Source organism: Cololabis saira, chromosome 12, assembly GCF_033807715.1.
Source record: "Cololabis saira isolate AMF1-May2022 chromosome 12, fColSai1.1, whole genome shotgun sequence".
Lineage (NCBI taxonomy): Eukaryota > Metazoa > Chordata > Actinopteri > Beloniformes > Belonidae > Cololabis > Cololabis saira.
The window spans coordinates 8,670,392-8,691,306 of record NC_084598.1 but is presented as its reverse complement, the minus strand read 5'-3'; the positions used below and the strand labels follow the sequence as shown (position 1 = coordinate 8,691,306).

At 40.8% G+C, this 20,915-nt stretch overlaps 1 protein-coding gene across 1 annotated transcript in view; it reads left to right on the top strand.

The window, feature by feature from the left end:
* Window positions 1-16,976, top strand: part of plekhg5b (pleckstrin homology domain containing, family G (with RhoGef domain) member 5b) — a 118,265-nt gene extending 101,289 nt beyond the window's left edge. Inside the window, 11 exon segments of the mRNA XM_061735378.1 lie at window positions 2,691-2,786; window positions 4,026-4,226; window positions 5,689-5,799; window positions 6,825-6,974; window positions 8,407-8,544; window positions 8,636-8,755; window positions 9,657-9,789; window positions 10,038-10,153; window positions 11,547-11,704; window positions 12,819-13,910; window positions 15,554-16,976. Coding sequence (XP_061591362.1) covers window positions 2,691-2,786; window positions 4,026-4,226; window positions 5,689-5,799; window positions 6,825-6,974; window positions 8,407-8,544; window positions 8,636-8,755; window positions 9,657-9,789; window positions 10,038-10,153; window positions 11,547-11,704; window positions 12,819-13,910; window positions 15,554-15,563 — 2,325 coding nt within the window. The 3' untranslated portion in view covers window positions 15,564-16,976.
* The last annotated feature ends 3,939 nt before the right edge of the window (window positions 16,977-20,915 follow it).

Below are 20,915 nucleotides of genomic sequence, written 5' to 3'. Positions count from 1 at the left end.
GCCTTTGATGAATCGTTCATTACAGTCTCAGATATAATCCATGACTGCGTTTACATGCATCAATAACCCTTTTAAAACCCGAATATTGGCAATAACCCGAATTTGCACGGCCAATTTGCTCATATTCCGGTTTTTAAAAACCCGAATATGAGCCCTGGGTTACTCCTTTTAAAACCCGAATATTGGGTCATGTAAACGCCCAATGGAATATCCCCATCAAACGGAACATGAATTTGTTTTCTGCGCATGCTCTGTTCACAAGGAATCCTGGTCTTTTGAGTCCAGGAAGTTCTTATAAACACGGAGAAACGCAAGACCAGGAGGAGACTAATAACTTCATAAATGTAATGAAGGATATGAACATTATTGCATTTGTAGACGGTAGAAAGTACTGGGATAGCCAGATTTACAAGAAGGTGAGCGAAACGTTTCGCGAAGCAGCATTTGTTTTGAATTTGGATACAGGAAGAAGAAGCGGAAATGACGGTAATTGCATCATGACGTTCTCCGTGCGTCGCTGGTTTGATCCAGATATCCCAAAGGATTAATTACCATGTAAACGGAATATTCCGAATGTTTCAGTAACCAGAATATTAGCAATAACCCCAATTTTGACTGCATGTAAACGTAGTCAGTCTCCCCGCTTCTTCACTTCCTTCACAATAACGTTGGTTGCTTAGCAACAAGCTGAGAACGGCCAATGAGCTTCAGCAGCAGCTCAAGAACGCGGGAGCCTTTGATGAATCGTTCATTACAGTCTCAGATATAATCCATGGTTTCATGTCGGTTTATAAGAATCTTTTTGCCCAGAAGAAAAAAGAGCGACAACAACGACCCATAACTATGTTCTTCTCTCAAAAAAACACACCTCTACCGTGGGCTTTAGGAGAAAAAGACGCTACAGAGCGAGTCAGGATGCAGCAGCATCAGAAGAGCAGGGAAATACGGGCCAGTCACAATTTGTCCTACTGTACTTATTGTATTTTTTTTCATAATCATTTTTCATTTTTTCCCATTCAAATCCAATTTGAAGCCTTGTATAATAATTGTAAAAAAAAAACTAAAGGTTGCTAGTTCGCGGATTTCACCTATCACGGGTTGTTTTATTGAATGTAACCGCCGCGAAAAACAAGGGATTACTGTAGTCCCAAGCATGATAACGTTCTACTTCCCGGTAAACGCCTGATCCCCAGTTCATTTACCTTTGTGACACTTATTGTTGTGTGCATTCCCGTAATAAAGCCTGTAAAGCATTTTACTGTGGGGCCACCGCGAGGAGCCGTAAATACCTCCATCCACCCATCAAACACTGCTGTAATCCTTCATACGAGAAACAGTCAGCGGTCCCATCGCCATAAAGCTCTCCAACATCCTCGGTGGTCACGTTGGCGGAAACGAGCATCTGCAGCATGTTATTGGTGTTTTTATCTTTATAAGCCATTTATAAAAGAATTTTAGACACATTAACAGCAGCAGAGCAAACACCCTGCAGCATGTGATTGTCACCGGTCCACAGGTTTATATCTATACATTTGTTACTTGGATGGTTTAAGTATGTGAACAGTTACCAAAGAGTGGTTGATCTAATCTAAATGCAGGATTTGTTTTTTTAATGACAGGTTGATTTCCAATGTGCCACTACATCACACTGCAAAAACTCCAAATCTTACCAGGAATATTTGTCTTACTTCTAGTTAAAATGTCTCATTTTTAGTCAAAAAATCTCATTACACTTAAAACAAGAGTCATTACCAGACAAATAACTTGTTATTTAACAATATTCACCTGTTTCAAGTAAATTTTCACTTGAAATAAGTAGAAAAATCTGCCAGTGGGACAAGATTTATCTTCTCATTACAAGCAAAAAAATCTTGTTCCACTGGCAGATTTTGTGAAAATCTACTTGAAACAGGTGAAAATTGTTGTTTTTTCCAGTGATGAGTCTTGTTTTAAGTGTAATGAGATTTTTTTTGACTAAAAATTAGACATTTTAACTAGAAATAAGACAAATATTCTTATTAAGATTTTGAGTTTTTGATTATCATGAGAAAAGTAGTTAATTCTGATGAACCTTTAAAAAACTCAAAATCTTAACAAGAATATTTGTCTTATTTCTAGTTAAAATGTCTCATTTTTAGTAAAAAAAAAATATCATTACACTTAAAACAAGACTCATCACTGGAAAAAACAACAATTTTCACCTGTTTCAAGTAGATTTTCTCTTAAAATAAGTAGAAAAATCTGCCAGTGGAACAACATTTTTTTGTTTGTAATAAGAAGATAAATCTTGTCCCACTGGCAGATTTTCCTACTTATTTCAAGTGAAAATTTACTTGAAACAGGTGAAAATTGTCAAATAATACGTTATTTTTCTGGTAATGACTCTTGTTTTAAGTGTAATGAGCTTTTTTCGACTAAAAATGAGACATTTTAACTAGAAATAAGACAAATATTCTTGTTAAGATTTTGAGTTTTTGCAGTGCCTGAATACTTCCTGTTAAGTTAAAACTACATATGTCAGATCTCAGGTGTGTCTTTATGTGGTTTGAGAAACACACCTCAAAAGCAGGTTTCTGTTTTCCACCTGATGCTGGACTAACTGCCAGTAAATGCTGTTTCATAGTAGCAGTTAGTCTGCATGGAGGATGGGTTTGATGGTGTCATTGATGTGAACGGTGTGATCTGTGCAGACGCTGACGCGGCGACAGTTCCACCAGCAGGAGGCCATATGGGAGCTGCTGCACACGGAGGCCACCTACATCAAGAAACTACGAGTGATCACTGACGTAAGAGCAACTGCAGTCTGCTGACATGCACATAAAGATTACATACCAGTACTGGTAGTTATGCAAGAATGGACTTCTGTACTGTGACAGATGAGGCGTACAAGGAGGACAAGAAAACTCTGGTTACGGCGGCCTGATAAGCTGCTTCCCAAGGAAATGTTTGATTTATTTAGCGGGAGCGGGCGGTTTGAACTTTGCTGCAGGGAGGTAGAAAAGAACCTCAAACAAGGTCTTTACAAAACAAAGACAAAGCAAGGCAAGTCAGGTATTTGGAGAAACTGTGTTTAGTGTCTGTGGAGCATCTTGGAAGAGACACAGGGATTGCACTGCAAAAACTCCAAATCTTACCAGGAATATTTGTCTTATTTCTAGTTAAAATGTCTCATTTTTAGTCAAAAAAATCTCATTACACTAAAAACAAGATTCATCACTGGAAAAAAACAACAATTTTCACCTGTTTCAAGTAGATTTTCACTTAAAATAAGTAGAAAAATCTGCCAGTGGAACAAGATTTTTTTGCTTGTAATGAGAAGATAAATCTTGTCCCATTGGCAGATTTTTCTACTTATTTCAAGTGAAAATGTACTTGAAACAGGTGAAAATTGTCAAATAACAAGTTATTTTTCTGGTGATGACTCTTGTTTTAAGTGTAATGAGATTTTTTTGACTAAAAATTATTATTATTTTAACTAGAAATAAGACAAATATTCCTGGTAAGATTTTTAGTTTTTGCAGTGTGGGACCTCAGTCGGTCAGCAACATTCTCTTCCTCCACAGTAATGTAATGGCCAAGTGATTCATTTGTCAAATTAATTAGTTCCATTCGTTAACTTTGTTTATTTTGTGTTATTTATTAGTGTTATTTGAGCCACTCACCGCCTACTCTCGTTGCTCTAACCTCAATCACATAATTGATGCGCGAAAGGCGAAAAAGCTTGTGAGATGATGACAATGATGGATTTGCATCTAACTGTCGGTCAGGTGGTCTATGAACTGTCAATTATCCATCAAGCTCCACAATGATCATGTTAACATTAAATCAGATAGATTCGTCTAGGACAGGGGTTGGCAACCTGCGACTCTAGAGCCGCATGCGGCTCTTTAGTGCCGCCCTAGTGGCTCCCTGGAGCTTTTTCAATAATGTTTGACCTTTTTTTTCCTTTTTTTTTCTTTTTTTTCCTTTTTTTTCTTTTTTCCATGTACTGGGTAACTAACGCTGTGCTGTGTCCGTGTGTCCAGCTGTTCCTGTGTGGGCTGCTGAACCTGCAGGAGAGCGGTCTGCTGACGGAGGTGGAGCCGGCCAAGCTGTTCAGCAACATCCAGGAGCTGGTCCGGCTGCACACGTCCCTGTGGAACCAGGTGATGCTGCAGGTGCTGGAGAAGGCCCGGGAGGCCCGCGCCCTGCTGGACCCCACACACCTGCACCACGGCTTCAGCACGGTCAGTTGGGGCTTTTAATGTTCTCTTATTAGTTTTTAAATCCCTTAACGGTCTGGGGCCTTCTTATCTGTTGAGACTGTTGATGCTTTTAAAAGCTCAAGACTCACCTTTTTATATTGGCTTTTAGCTGATTCCTTTTAGTCTTTCTCGTATACCCTTGTTTTAACTAGCTGTTCTTGCACTGCAAAAACTCAAAATCTTCACGGCGACTCAACATCCATAGACAGTAGCTTATTGTCAATGCCGACCAGGAGCTGTCAACACATGTGTTGGATTATAGTATGAATTCACAAACCCATAGGTGAATTAAGTTTCACATATTGTCTTGATTACTGATAATGAACTACAGAGTGACGAAATATCTCTTTTCCTAGCCAACAAACTTCATCTTCAGGCAGCAATTTTTAAACCAAGATTTTTATCATGAGAAAAGTAGTTAATTCTGATGAACCTTTCAAAAACTCAAATGTATAACATAAAATCATAAAAGTAGGTCTAGAAAGCAAGACATACTAAAAACAAGCATAAATCTGAATCAGAATCAGAAATACTTTATTTATCCCCGAGTGGCAATTTCAAAGATAAGAACAACTTAAAACCATAAGAGCATAAGACCTGGGTTAAAACAACACACTGCAAAAACTCAAAATCTTACCAGGAATATTTGTCTTATTTCTAGTTAAAATGTCTAATTTTTAGTCAAAAAAAATCTCATTACACTTAAAACAAGAGTCATTACTGGAAAAAACAACAATTTTCACTTGTTTCAAGTAGATTTTCTCTTAAAATAAGTAGAAAAATCTGCCAGTGGAACAAGATTTTTTTGCTTGTAATGAGAAGATAAATCTTGTCCCACTGGCAGATTTTCCTACTTATTTCAAGTGAAAATGTACTTGAAACAGGTGAAAATTGTCAAATAAGTTATTTTTCTGGTAATGACTCTTGTTTTAAGTGTAATGAGATTTTTTGACTAAAAATTAGACATTTTAACTAGAAATAAGACAAATATTCCTGGTAAGATTTTGAGTTTTTGCAGTGTTTTGTTTTAACCCAGGTCTTATGCTCTTATGGTTTTAAGTTGTTCTTATGCTTGTTTTTAGTATGTCTTGCTTTCTAGACCTACTTTTATGATTTTCTGTTATACATTTAAACTCTTTTAGTGTGTATCTTTACTTCATAGCATATCTTCTCCTGCTTTCTTGTAGCTTTTATCTCCAGTGTTTCCTCATGGGGAGCCTCCATGCTGGGAGTGGACTCTGGCTTGTGCCTGTGTGTGTGTGCTATTGAGTTTTATGTAAAGCACTTTGCGTTGCTTTTTTTATTTTGTATGAAAAGCGCTATTCAAAATCCAGATTGATTTGATTTGATCCGGTCAGTCGGGCAGCGCCGGCAGTGAAGTGTCTAGTTCTTCACCGGCTCATGTGGTCGGGTCTGTGACGCATGTTTGTGTTTGTGTCTTCAGTTCGGCTCCAGGTTCAAGCCCTACATCCGCTACTGCATGGAGGAGGAGGGCTGCATGGAGTACATGCGCACGCTTCTCAGGGACAATGAGCTCTTCAGGACGTACGTCACGGTAAGTTCTGTCACCGTGCAGCCAATCCCAGAGTTCTGCAGCGAACCATGTCCTCAGCCATGTTTCCCCGTCAACCGGGGTTTCACTTCCTGTCTTTGTTTGATTTTATTTATTTATTTATTTATTTATTTACAGTCTTTGTACGTTTTCTTTTTTTTCTTCTTTTTTTCTTCCTTTTTCCTTTTTTAATCTCGACATTTCGACTTTTTTCTCGAAATTTCGACTTTTTTCTCAACATTTCATCTTTTTTCTCGAGATTGTACTTCAACATTAATCTCGACATTTCGACTTTTTTCTCGAAATTTTGACTCGTCAGTTGTGTGAAATAAGACCTGGAAACAGGCATTGTGGCATAGAATTGTCAAATTGGTTTAATTCACCGTACGAATTGTTACAGATTACTTTTGTAATACTGTATTTGACCCGGTCTTTGAACGTTTTGACCGTATAGAAACGTAATTCTTGCCATTGTAAGAATGAGATGTACCTGCTGTATTCTACTGCCCTTACTTTTTAACAACTTGTGCTTTTTATTATTTTTATTTATTTTTTATTTTATTTTATTACTTTGCACACAATAAAAGTAACACTTACAATCAAAATAGTAAAACAAATGTGACAGGAGAGGTCAAAAAGCCAACAGGCCTATGCAGCGGACCTCCCCTCAATTTAGGAAGTAAAACAGTTATTACAAAAAAACAAGACGAAAACTATAAACAAAAAATAAGGGTTAGACTAGATACAGTAGTTACAGATCATCAACACACAAAAAATAATCAACAAAGAAAACTTTTTTTAATTGTGAATTAAATGAGATGATAAATTTCTTTTAAAAATCTTAAAAATCGCTTTTGATAATGTGAGATTTGGAGTTCCATATCTGTTACCTCTTTTCTTATCATTTCATTTTATTTGTTATTTACCGTTTAATTGTGTCTAGCCGCTTTTAATGTTGATGTAAAGCACTTTGAATGACCTTGTGTTGAATAATGCTCTACAAATAAACGTGCGTGTTTCTCCTCCAGTGGGCAGAGACCCATAAGCAGTGTAACCGGCTGAAACTGGCCGACATGTTGGCCAAGCCTCACCAGAGACTCACCAAGTATCCGCTCCTGCTGAAGAGCATTCTGAAGAAGACAGAGGAGCCGTCGGCCCGCGACAGCGTCAACAGCATGGTAAGGACGTTAAAATCTGCTAAATGAGCAGCTTCTCCCACCAGGACCCATGCTGGGCTGTTTCCTACGGGAGAGTATCAGGGCCAGGCAGGAGGGAAATAAAAATGATAATTTAGAGGAGGAAGATTTTTTTTTTCCTTATGCACTTCGAGAAAAAAGTCGAAATGTCCAGAAATAAGTCAAAATGTTGAGGAAAAAAGCTGAAATGTCGAGGTTAATGTTAAAGTACAATTTCGAGAAAAAAAGTCGAAATGTTGAGAAAAAAGTTGAAATTTTTTCTTTTGGTAACAACAATTTTTGGTTGGTAATAAGGTTCAGAATACAAGAATTGGCTTTACAATATTGATTTCAAACACATATCACACATATGCAGTTGCATAACTTCAGAAACGTCTCCTTAACGTTCCGCTCCAAGGATGTAAGTAAGTTAGTTAGTTAGTTAGTTAGTTACCGTAGTTAGTTAGTTAGTTAGTTAGTTAGTTAGTTAGTTCCGGCTGCTGCTGCAGAGCTGTCAGTCGCTCTAACTGGGTTTGATGGACCAGAGGAGACATTTCCACTTTATTCACCAAATTTCGACTTTATTCATAAAAATTCCGACTTTTTTCTCGAAATTGTATTTCAATCAATTAATCAGTCATTTATTTCAACTCACGATCATGATCACATGGTATGGAGCACAGAACACAAACATTTGTACATTTGTAGCAAGTGGCAGGCTGTACATGATCAACTAAAATACTCAATTTGGCTAAAAAATAAAATAAAAATAAATAAATAAATAAAAATAAATTAAATAAATAAATAAAAATCATTTAAACAGAGGAAGGACATTCTTCAAAAAGGCGCCTAATTTATAAATAACATTTAATTTATTAGATTGAAGTAACAAAATCAATTTAAACATAAATGGTCGGTTTGTATAATACTTTGGTAAGTATTTTTGTCTGAGATTCATTATATTTACATTTTTACATTCAAACAAAATATGAAACTCATCTCCAATACAGTTGATGTTACAGAGTTACAGAATCTCTGACTTCTATCCAGACCTTTATACCTTCCAGTGACTTTTGGTATTTGCTATTATTCATCCTAAAATTATAAATGGCCTGTCTATACTTTTGATTTTGACACAATAAGTACTGTTCTAGCTTAAACTCTTGCTTAAACTCTACATAAATATCACATGACGTTCATCCTATAGAGTTCACTTCTCCATTTTTGCAGGAATTGATCTTTCAACCTTTGCTCAACAGTTAGTTTCAACCAGCTTAATCTCGACATTTCGACTTTTTTCTCAAAGTGCACAATGAAAAAAAATCTTCCCCTCTCAAATATTTCTTCTCCTGCATGGCCGTAATGCTCTTCCGTAGATTTCTGCTCTGCCAGAGGTGTAAAAAAATCAACGTTTCTCTGTGTTGTCCCCCCTCAGGTGGGAACGGTGGAGGGCTTCATCAACAGCGTGGACTCCCAGATGCAGCAGCGCCAGGACCAGCAGAAACTGGCCACCGTCTCCGCCCGGATCGACTCCTACGAGGCCGTGGAGGGAAGCAGCGAAGAAGTCGAGAAGGCGAGAAACGATTTATGGGCCTCCGTTTGCTTTCAGACATGACATGTCATGCGAAATTGGGTTTCACGCTCTTTGTCTTCTCTCCTTTTAGATCCTCAAAGAGTACAACCGCTTCGACCTGATGGCTCCCATGAGGGAGACGTCACCGGAGGAGACGCGACAGCTGCATCTCGAGGGAGCGCTGAGGATGAAAGAGGGCAAGGACAGCAGGGTGAGAGCGAGTCACATGACTGCTCGTAAACACGGGAGGAGCTCTTAGCTTTTAGTGGAGGAGCCGGCAACCCGCGGCTCTAGAGCCACATGCGGCTCTTTAGCGCCGCCCTAGTGGCTCTTGGAGCTATTTTAAAAATGTGACCTTTTTTTTTCCTTTTTTTCTTCTTTTTTTCCTTTTTTCTCTTTTTCTTCCTTTTTAATCTCGATATTTCAAATTTTTTGCTCGACATTTCAAATTTTTTCTCTACATTTCGATTTTTTTCTCGACATTTCAACTTTTGTCTCAAGATTGATTCAACATTAATCTTGACATTTCGACTTTTTTCTCGAAATTTTGACTTTTTTCTCGACATTTCGACTTTTTTCTCGACATTTCAACTTTTTTCTCGAAGTGCATAATAAAAAAAAAAATCTTCCCCCAGTTATAGCTAATATCTTTTCTTTTTTTTTCCTTTTTCTTCTTTTTTCTCTTCCTTTTTTCTCCTTTTTTTCTTCTTTTTTTCCTTTTTTTTCTCTTTTTTTCTTTTTCCTTTCCTTTTTAATCTCGATATTCCAACTTTTTTCTCGACATTTCGACTTTTTTCTTGAAATTTCGACTTTTTTCTCAACATTTCGACTTTTTTCTCAAAGTGCATAATGAATTATTCCCCCAGTTCTAACTAATATAGAAACATGCAGCATGTGTTCCCTTCATTTTGAGGCTTATACAAGACTTTTAATTTTTTGCGGCTCCAGACATATTTGTTTTTTGTGTTTTTGGTCCAATATGGCTCTTTCAACATTTTGGGTTGCCGACCCCTGATTTAGTGGATTCAGACACACGTGGTTTGCTTCAAGTTTGATTTAAAAAAAAAAACAGTCTTCCTGTCATATCTAAAATGATTTTATTTCCCTCACAGATGGAGGTCTACTGTTTCCTGTTCACTGACCAGCTTTTAATTACTAAACCGGTGAAAAGAGTGGAGAAAGTAAAAATCATCCGCCAGCCTCTTCTCATCCACAATGTTGTCTGTAAGGAGCTCAAAGACCCCGGTGAGTCCACTGGTGTTGATTTTAACTCATTATTGAAGCCATAAGTTTGATATTTAGTATCCAAATGTCCTGTTTTGTCTATTAATATGAAGCAGACAAAGGCAGGAAATTCTTATCCTTGAGAAGCTTCAACATAACAACAATAACACAACTGAAATCCAAACTGTAAGACTTAGCACTTAAAGCACAACCTTGTAATACTGACATCCCTCGCTTTCTTTCTTTCTCTCTTTCTTTCATCCCTTCAGGTTCTTTCACTCTCATCTACCTCAACGAGTTTAAGAGTGCAGTGGCAGCCTACACTTTCCAAGCCAACAGCGCCACCCAGGGGCGAGGCTGGATAGATGCAGTCTGCAACGTCCAGGTGGGTTGGGATGGAGCTTTTTTTTTTAATAATAATAATAATAATAAACTTTATTTCTATAGTACCTTTCATATGAAAGTCGCAGCTCAAAGTGCTTCACAGTAACAGTACAAACATGTCAAGAACAATGAGAAATAGAGAAACAACCACAGAAAATAAAACAAAAAACACAAATATTTAAGTGCAGTGATATAATACATAACCCTGACAAAATTCAGTTCTAAATTCCTCCACAGAACAACTACTAAGATAGGATAAAAGCAATGTTGAGTATAAAAATGTCAATGTCAATGTCAATTTTATTTATATAGCACATTTAAAAACGACGAGGTCGACCAAAGTGCTGTACAGCATACAATAACATGAAACAATACCACAAGAAAATACAGTACAAAATGTAGAAACAATAAAAACACTAACATGCTAGAATGATCAATAAAATAGTAATAAAAGATAGAAAGTAGAAAATAGACGGCAAAGAACAGACACATAAAGTGCACAATCACTTCTCACAAAATGTGGGCAACTATTCATCGTACACCAAAAGCCAAAGAAAATAAATACGTTTTCAAAGAAGACTTAAAAACCACTAGGGTCTGAGCAGATCTAATATTCAGTGACAAACTATTCCACAGAAGAAAAAGGTAAAAATACTGCACTGAGTCATAGGCAAATGAAAAATAAAAAGATTAAAATATCAACAAATAAGAGTACAAGATAAAAATGATCATATAAAAACATTTAAAAGTATAAAAGTAATGCAGACTTAAATGCTTGAGTGAAGAGATAGGTTTTAAGTTGTCTTTTCAAGATTTCTACCTATGTTTTTGGGCAGTGTGTTCCATAGTTTTGGGGCGTAGTTGACAAACGCTGCATCACCGATCTTCTTTTGTAAAAAAAAAAAAAAAAAATGAATAAGACAAAATATGAAATTGACGTTTCACATTCTAGAATGTTTTTGATAATATACTTTATAATTATAGTGTTTTGTATTTATTTACAATATTTTCTTTAAACATTTTCTTAAACTTGAAGATAGAACTGCACGTTTTTAACTATTCCATATTTCTCTAGCCTTAATTGATGTACATCTCTTTTTAATATTTGTTCTTGCTGTCGTCATCTCAAACATGAGTTTCCCCCTCAGGTCATAGTTTCTTTGATCTGGAACAAATCCTGAATGTAGTTTGGAAGCAGTTTCTGCTGGGCTTTAAAGGCAAATAAAACCGTTTTCTGCTCTACTATATCATGGAGTATTATATTTAATAAAGAGATTATTTGTTGGTTTATAATAGTCAGATCTCTTAGTTATCCTGTGTGTGTAGTGTGTGTTTGTAGTGCTGTTATTCTGGGGGTGTTCCTGTTGTAATGGGCAGGACTTGTTGCTTTGCAGAACCAGCTGCAGAAGCTCCGCACCGAGGAGGCTCTCCGGCAGCAGGACCTGCTCAAGAGCTGTGCGGGCGTCGTGGCGGAGGAGGAGGAGGAAGATGAGAGCAGCAACTCCAATACGAGTTCTCCAATCCTGCGGCACAAGGACCAGCAGAACTCCAGGTACTCGCATACAAAGCTACTGTTTGAAATGTACAGTGATCCCTCGCTTTTTCGTGGGGGTTACGTTCCAAAAAGAACCCGTGATAAGTGAAATCTGCAAAGTAGAAACCTTTTTTTTTATTTACAATTATTATACAAGGCTTCAAATTGCGGAGATCAGCCCCACCACGACCCGAGCAATTGGATTTGAATGGGAGAAAATGAAAAACGAATATGAAAAAAAATACAATAAGTACAGTAAGACAAATTGTGACTGGTGCGTATTCCACTGCTCTTCTGATGCCGCTGCATCCTGACTCGCTCTGTAGCGTCTTTTTCCTCTAAAGCCGCGGTGCAGGTGTGTTTTTCCAGAGAAGAACATACTTATGGGTCGTCATTGTCGCTCTTTTTTCTTCTGGGCAAAAAGATTCTTATAAACCGACATGAAACCATGGATTATATCTGAGACTGTTATGAACGATTCATCAAAGGCTCCCGTTCTTGAGCTGCTGCTGAAGTTCATTGGCCGTTCTCAGCTTGTTGCTAAGCAACCAACGTTATTGACACAGGAAGTGAAGAAGCGGGGAGACTGCCAATCAGAATGCAGAACACGATGCACACTGACTACGTTTACATGCAGTCAAAATTTGGGTTATTGCTAATATTCCGGTTACTGAAACATTCGGAATATTCCGTTTACTTGGTAATTAATCATTTGGGATATCTGGATCAAACCAGCGACGCACGGAGAACGTGATGACGCAATTACCGTCATTTCTGCTTCTTCTTCCTGTATCCAAATTCAAAACAAATGCTGCTTCGCGCAACTTTTCGCCCACCTTCTTGTAAATCTCGCTATCCCGGTACTTTCTACCGTCTACAAATGCAGAAATGTTCATATCCTTCATTACATTTATTAAGTGATTAGTCCCTCCTTTAAAAACCCGAATATGAACAAATTTGGGTTATTCAAAGGGGTTATTGGTGTTTACATGGCCGTGCAAATTCGGGTTATTGCCAATATTCAGGTTTTTTAAGCATGCGGCTCATGTAGAGCCGCGGGTTGCTGACCCCCGTCATAGACCAAAATGTTGATGTCTGCATGGACTTAACCAGCTCATCCTTCTCTTTTCAGTCAGTCGGACGGTTCCACCGAGACCCTGGCGGTGATGGAGGTGGATGAGTCAGGCGACCACCGGCAGCTCGCGGCCTCTGATCCAAACCTGGAGGTGGACACTGACAACGACCTGCATCCTGCTGTGGCTCCCCTCTCCGAGAGACCTGAGGTCCAGCCGCCCCCCCACCAGGTCCAGCCCGGCATCTGTCCCGGCCCCCACCCGGGGCTGGAGCTGGAGGCCGAGGGCCCAGAGGGCTCGGAGCTGGACCCCCAGTGCCGCTCCCTCTCCATGGACAGCGCCTACGGCACCCTCTCCCCGGAGTGCTTCTCCCAGGACCTGCACCCCCAGCCCGGCCACAGCGAGGGGGAGGAGACGGAGGAGGAGGAGGGATCCCGGGGGTCGCAGGAGGACGAGGAGCAGCAGCTCCTCCAGGCGGAGATGGAGGAGGAGGAAGAGGAAGAGGATGAGGAGGAGGAAGAGGATGAGGCCTCTCTGGGCTCCCAGCTCTCCGTGGTGCAGCCGTCTAAACCCCGCCGGCGGCCTCACATCCATCCACTCCAGTGCCTGCAGAGGCTTTCTTCTCTGACTCTGTCCCGCTCCGAGGACAACCTGCTGCAGCACTTCCACAGTAAACCCCCGCCCTCCGACACGCACGCCCTCAGCTCCGACCAGGAGTCCCGGTGCGGGGACGGGGAAGCGTGCTCGCTGGCTCACAGCAAGAGCCTGACGGAGCTGAACCACAACGGAGAGGACATGTTTTCCAGGGACGACGACCGGAGCACGAGCCCGGCCGCCCAAGAGCTCGGGGCCGGCGTGGGCGATCCGGCGGAGGAGGATGAGGATGAGGAGGAGGCCCGGTGCCGCCTCAGGCCGCCCGGGCCGGGGGGGCCGTGCGAGGGGGAGGAGGAGATCCCGATCCACAGCTCAGACGGGGAGGTGGCTCCATCCGGCTGCTCGGAGAAGCAGTGCGAGTCGGTGGCGACCTGCAATTCAGGACAAAGCTCCCCCAAAAAGAGGAAAACTCCAGCCCAGCAGCACAAGAAGCTGACGCTGGCTCAGCTGTACCGGATACGCACCACTCTGGTCCTCAACTCCACCCTGACGGCATCGTGAGTTACCATCACATCCCTCTGTTGCACTAATAGCCAGGGGGGGATGATTTTGACCGTTTTTATTTCAGGGGGGGGATGATTTTGACCGTTTTTATTTCAGGGGGGGATGATTTTGACCGTTTTAATTTCAGGGGGGGATGATTTTGACCGTTTTGAGCCGGATTTAGCAAGGCCCACTAAGGTGGGCAGACTGAAATGTAGGGTGGGCGATGAAAAATTTTGGGGGGTCAAACCCCCGAAATGCATAGAAAACTATGCTATCATCGTATCAGTTCATCTATCTTCTCCACAGTATGCTAACCCAATTGCCCTTCCTGACACTACCCTCTGCATTTACCCGGGTTTGGGACTGGTGTTCTGCCAGTCCTTGCTACCTGCCGAGAAATGCTACTTTGTGGTTCTGCGCATGCACACAGTCGATTTTCAAAGTTTGATTGCCCCGCCAATCATTTCTTGCACGATGTAAAATGGATAATATGGGATGTTGAGTATTTTATCCTTCAAAATACACTACCCATGACAGGAATTGCATTACACATTGTGAACATTATACGATAAAGAGAAAAAAAAACAACAATTCTATCGCTTTATTTGATATTAATTCAGTCATTGGCCTTTATTTAACCAGGCAGGTCATTAAGAACACATTCTTATTTACAATAACGGCCTGGCAAGAGACAAGGAAGTGGGCTAGGGAGTAAAATACAGAAAAAAACAAAACACAAAAATTGTACCTCTGCAAAGGTAGAAAACCATTAGGTAGCATTTTTGGCAAAGCAGCAAAAAATGGCAGAACACCGGCACAAATAGAATACTGGCTTGTGCCCTGTTGAGGCTGCATTTATTTTGTTTTTTGCTTTTTTTTTTGTTTATCAATCAATCGTAGCCTACGGCGTAGGCTCTGCGTGGATTTAAAAGGTCCCGCGGCAGCCTGGCGGCTCCAGAGCCTGCACGGCATGAACCGGGATGGAGAGAGGCGTTTCCATCCCGGCGAGGGCGGAGAGCGCCGGTGTTCTGCCATTTTTTGCTGCTTTGCCAAAAGCAGAACACCGGTGCGGGTGGCGGTGTGCTGCGGTCTGTGCAGGCTCTGGAGCCACGGCTACGCCGTAGGGTGCGGCGTAGAGTACTCGGCGACGCGCACCATTCTGCGTTGGTGTAACGCGGAACCATAAATCAGCCTTCAGTGTGTGCTGTTCTGAACACCGGGTCCCTCCGCCGAGACACAACTTTTGCGGTTTGCGTTCATTGTTGTGTCTAAAAATGATTTGCAGCGCCCACCCAATCAGAAACGGTACAGATATTCTGTGATATTTTTTTATATTTATAAAAAAAATAAAGGATCCCCATAACTTTGATTGGGTGGGCAGGACGCACGTTTGGGTGGGCACAGCCCACCCCTGCCCCCCCCTGAAACCGTCCTCGGGAGGGGATGATTTTGACCGTTTTTATTTCAGGGGGGATGATCGTTTTTATTTCAGGGGGGGGAAGATTTTGACCGTTTTTATTTCAGGGGGGGATGATTTGGACCGTTTTTATTTCAGGGGGGGATGATTTTGATCGTTTTTATTCATCATCCCCCCTCAACTCCAGTACTGCGTATAGATATGTGTATACTCATGTTTTTGTTTTTTCATTTCCAGGGAGGTATAACCACTCTTGGAAACCGCTGAGTGGACGTCACGAGGAAACAACACGTGTTTTGAGGATGGACTGAACTTCCTGACACAGATGCACTCTCTCTCTCTCTCTCTCTCTCTCGCTCTCGCTCTCTCTCTCTCTTTCTCTCTCTCTCTCTCTCTCTCTCTCTCTCTCTCTCTCATACTGCCCTCTCTCTTCCCGCTACTTTTTGGACATTTATACATAAAAAAAGTACTTTTTCTCTTTTTTCCCCCCTGACTGTCTGGATTTCTTGAAAGGAAGGGAGAGGCAGAGAGACATTAACTGATTGCACTTTGCAACAGAGGTAGCATTAAGGGGGCTGGGAGCTGGAACATGCCGGGGGGGTGGGACTGGTTGTGCTGCCCCTGCAGAGAGGAGACGTCCAGGCAGACGTCCCACAACCTCGTCCCTGCACCCCGTACAGGCGGGGCCAACGCTTCACTTCCTCCCGCTCCCCAGGAGAAACAAGGGGGGACAGTGAATCATGAACGTGCTTGTGGCGTAAAATGGAAAAAAAAGCAAACGCAACAAGGAAAAGCCTCCTGACACTTGTACTACTCCTGGTTCGCTTCCAAGAAAGAAATAATTGCACAGTTATCTTTAAGTAGAAGAATCACTGAAGAGTGATTTCAATCAGACAGTGATGTTGTTAGTGTACAGAAGTGAGCGTGAATGGATGTGTGTGTGCCGTACCCAAAAACCGATCCCCCCATGAATATGCTAAAGCACCCAAAGATGGTAGATCTGTGTAGCTCATCGGAAAAAAGAGAAAAGAAAAGAAAAGAAAAGGGCAATGTGGTTCAATAATGAAACCCGTCACATTTCAGTTCCGCCGGACTTCCTTCTTTACAGTTCATGTCTTAGATTGTTGAACTAACGACTTAAAATGGGTGACTAAAGCCGTTTTGAATTGTTTTCTGCACTACTACAGTTTATGGCTTGAGGCAAAAAAAAGCGAGAGCGAGTTTATGGGAAAAGCAAAGTCCCACTTGTCCTGATGGAAACACGAGGAGGTTGGAGCGAAGTTTGGGGTAGAATTCTGTGACGAGTGACTGCAGACGAGTGACCAACTTTCTCCAGGAAATTTAAGTTAAACTGTTCAGATTGGTGATTATTAACCTTACTCCAAACATTGCTCAAACCAAATAGGTTAACTGTTTACTTTTAGTTTTTGTTTCTGTCATATTTATTATGCCTGTTATGTTTTATATATAAGATATTGTTTATATTTTTTGCTTTCATGATTTGTAAATGTTTTTTTGTTTCTTTTGTTTTTCTTTTGTCAATGTAGTCTTAATATTTTTTTTTTTTGTCTTGCCAGGCATTAATGTGCTATGAACCAAAATTATGTGTTTCCTCTTTCAGGAATGACTTCAAAGTGTCTTACAAAATTAAAAAAAAAAATGCAAAATGACTTTCTGGTCTCTGTTTTAATGGTATAATCCGGTGGAATGGAGTGAGAGGCTACACACAATGGTGTTGCATTAAAACGAGAGGATCTGCTCTCGTCGTGGCTTTATTGCAGAAAGCAGCAGATGGTGAAAAAGCATTTAGGAAGGCTAGAGATTCTGACTGCGGCTGAGTGTTAGGACTTCATCAAAGTGAACTTTGAGCAAGTATGTGAAGCTGCTTTTTGGGGGCAGGAGGGTTACATGCTGTCATGTTTCTGTGGCTCCGTTAACAGTACTCGAGTTGTAAAAAAAAATCAGGGGCTATGGTGGATTTTATCATGTGGGGACAGATAATTTGTGCTGAATACAAATAATATAATATATTACAAATAATAGCAGTGACCAAAACACCTGCAGAAATACTGCAGGAATGACATAGCAGCAGTTAAATGCAGCCTTCTGTAAGCTTTAAATATCCACTGGGCTTACATCAAATACATCAAAACACAACAATAAAAAAACAGTTTTCTGAACTTATCAATATGACTCTGTCCTTCACAGGATAAGTAAAATGGATCACTGCAAAAACTCAAAATCTTAACAAGAATATTTGTCTTATTTCTAGTTAAAATGTCTCATTTTAGTAAAAAAAAGACTCATCACTGGAAAAAACAACAATTTTCACCTGTTTCAAGTAGATTTTCACTTAAAATAAGTAGAAAAATCTTCCAGTGGAACAAGATATTTTAGCTTGTAATAAGATGGTAAATCTGGTCCCACTGGCAGATTTTCCTACTTATTTCAAGTGAAAATTTACTTGAAACAGGTGAAAATTGTCAAATACGTTATTTTTCTGGTGTTATTTTTCTGGTGATGACTCTAAATGTTGAAATAGCAGTAAAACCACATTCATTGATGAAATGACATAAGGGATGGAAAGGGGGGGTAGCAGTTTTACAGGGGGGATGATTTTGACCGTTTTTATTTCAGGGGGGATGCCATTCCCCCTCATCCCCCCTCATCTCCAGTACTGGGGCCTCATTTAAAATGGACTGCGTAGGAGTCATACTAAAAGTGCACGTACGCTCAAAAGCCGAAAATGGCGGGCGCAAAAAAAAATCCGGATCTATAAAACCGCGTGCACGCAGACTTCCACGTAAGGTTCTCTTTATAAATCACAGTCCAGCTGGAAGGCTGCGCACGTGAATCCGCCTGGTATCCCGCCCTCTACACGCCCACTTTCTACCGAAAATGGAATCATTTTGCATATGAATGAGCCTGCTGAGCATGCGCAGTGGCTTCCTGCAACCTGTTTGGCTTCAGAATGAATGAATGAACGTGTCGAGCCACCGTGCCACTGAATTTCACTGAGATCTGAGATCTAGATGTTGTTGATGAGGAGGAGGACAGGAAAACCACATTATTTTGTGGTCACAGTAAAAGTAGAAAAATAAATAGTATAAAATAAAGCGAGTGAGTGGCAGCACGCCGTTGCTGCGCGGAACGCCGTGAGTTCCCCGGTGCAACAGGGGGACACACGTCCCCCCGTCTTTTCAAAATCATGTTTATTTTCCCCTTACTTTTTACAGTTTAAAAACTAACGGTAGGCTCAGCCTTATATTGCAAATTATCAAGACACTGTATGAAAGCGATACGAAAACGGCCCCGCAGCCCCCCCCCCCCCCCCCCTCCTCCCCCGCTCCCCCTCCTCCTCTCCCGTCTCCCCTCAGAGCGGCTCAGGGCGGGTTTATGGTTCTGCGTCACCAACGCAGAGCCTACGGCGTAGGTGCGCGTCGGTGCGTACCCTACGCCGTAGGTTCTGCGTCGTTTTAACGCGGGGCGTTAAAACAAATCTGAGTCCCTTTAGGGAAGAAATGAGGGGCTCCGTGGGGCTCCCTAAACGCAGCCCCTCATTTGTTCTGTCCTAAAGCGGTGAAGGAGGTTCCCGGCGTGTCCTGCACCGCGGCTGCAGCTCCAGCAGCACCAGAGTCCTGACTGACAGCTTCACACACAGAGGAACACGATCAGCGCTATATTATTTTATTTTATTATTTTATTATTTTAAGTCTGATATATTTTGTGATATGTGATGACATTATTAAGAGTATGACATGAATCTGGCTTCATTTCACCACCTCAATCCCTGCGTCGCCAGTTCCCCGTGTCTTAAGTAAATTCTTACGGGAGGGTCCTAGTTGCCGTAAAGATAAGCAGATTTTTCGGTTAGTTTTTTCTTTTTAGATCCGAGGATTTGCGTAGAAGGCGGCTTCCGCAACTTTCAGGCGCTTTTTCTGCGCAAGCAAGCTTTATAGATGAGGCCCCAGGTTATTAATAAATGGCTCAACTAAGTACAAAGGCTCCTCATTTGACAATAGCCGGACTCGGAGCCCAAATCCCCCAGGAGTCTGCGAGGCGACGTCCGTGGTGTAACTTCCATCCACGTTATCCTCTGCAGGCTCCCCGGGGTCTGCTGGAGCCAATCCCAGCTCATTTCAGGTGAAAGGCAGGGGTTCACCCTGGACAGGTCGCCAGTCCATCGCAGGGCCACAAATACAGACAGGGTTGCCAACTCCCTAAAAAATAAATAAGGAACACCTCTAGGGTTGCCACCTTTCAGAAATAGAAATAAGGGACGCCCCGATTTCAGCAGCGCAGGCGCCAAAAAAAAGGGACATCCCCAAAACTTCTAAACTGAATAGAAATGTATTTATTTTATATGAAATAAAACAAAATGCTTTGATTTAAAGTTTAAAGTGTTTTAATAGCTGTGAACTTGCATGACTGTACAGACAGCCAACCATATAGCAACTGGAATAGCCTCCTATGCTACGTATGTCCACATCAGCCCAGATGTATAATATACGGTGCGTCCGAAATTCCATACTAAACAGTATATACTAAAAAGTATACTTAAGTTCGGCACACTTTTGAGTAAATATCAGTAGTGTGCATTAATTTGGACGTACTATTAAGAGCGCACACGTCACTTCCTGCTGTTGGGAGGAAGTGACGTGTCACAGCAGCAGTAGCAGCTGTTACCATAGTAACAGCAGCAGTAGCAGCACCGCTCCGCTATTTCCCGTTTATCGTGGCCCGAACAAGATGACATATATTATTATATATGAATATTATTATATTAATATTGTATAATAATATTATTATACTTAATTATGACATATACGTATCACTTAGCAACCAAACGCCACTGCATTGCATTATGGGAAGTTTCTGCTTAGCTAGTGTCCATCAATCCACACTAATAAATTTCTCCAGAATGAGTATGGATAGTACATACTATTGAGTACGTACTAATGTTACGGACGCACGCCTACAAGTGAAGGTCGGACAATTAGAATATGGTGTAAAAGTTAATTTATTTTAATAATTCAACTTAAAAGGTGAAACTAATACATTACATAGCATCATTACATGCAAAGCAAGATATGTTTAACCTTTATTTTTTATAATTTTGATGATTTAATTGTTTATTGATTTCATAAAATCTAATTTTTTGAGATTTTTTATTTGGGGTTTTCATAAACTGTGAGCCATAATCACCAAAATTATAATAAAAAATTTACTACGAATGAAGTTTTGCAATATATTCAAAATACCGACCTTCACCTGTATATTATGACATCAATAAATAAAAGCATAATATATGTCCGTATTGGTTCAATACGGAACGCAACTTTTAATTCCCACTTACGTAACAATTCCGTATTTCAAGGGACGGGTGGCGACCCTAAACACCTCATCGGCAGGGCCGGCCAACCCGATTGCCTTCAGTTTTCCTGGCGTGGTGAATTTTTTTAGCCCAATTTTTTGTGAGTGAAACGATTTTTTAACTTTTTGACTCGAACCTGAATTGAATTAGATGGATATTTTTGAATGCCATGAACACATGGAAAACAATTATTATCCAGCAGTTCACTTTAATACAAAATAACAA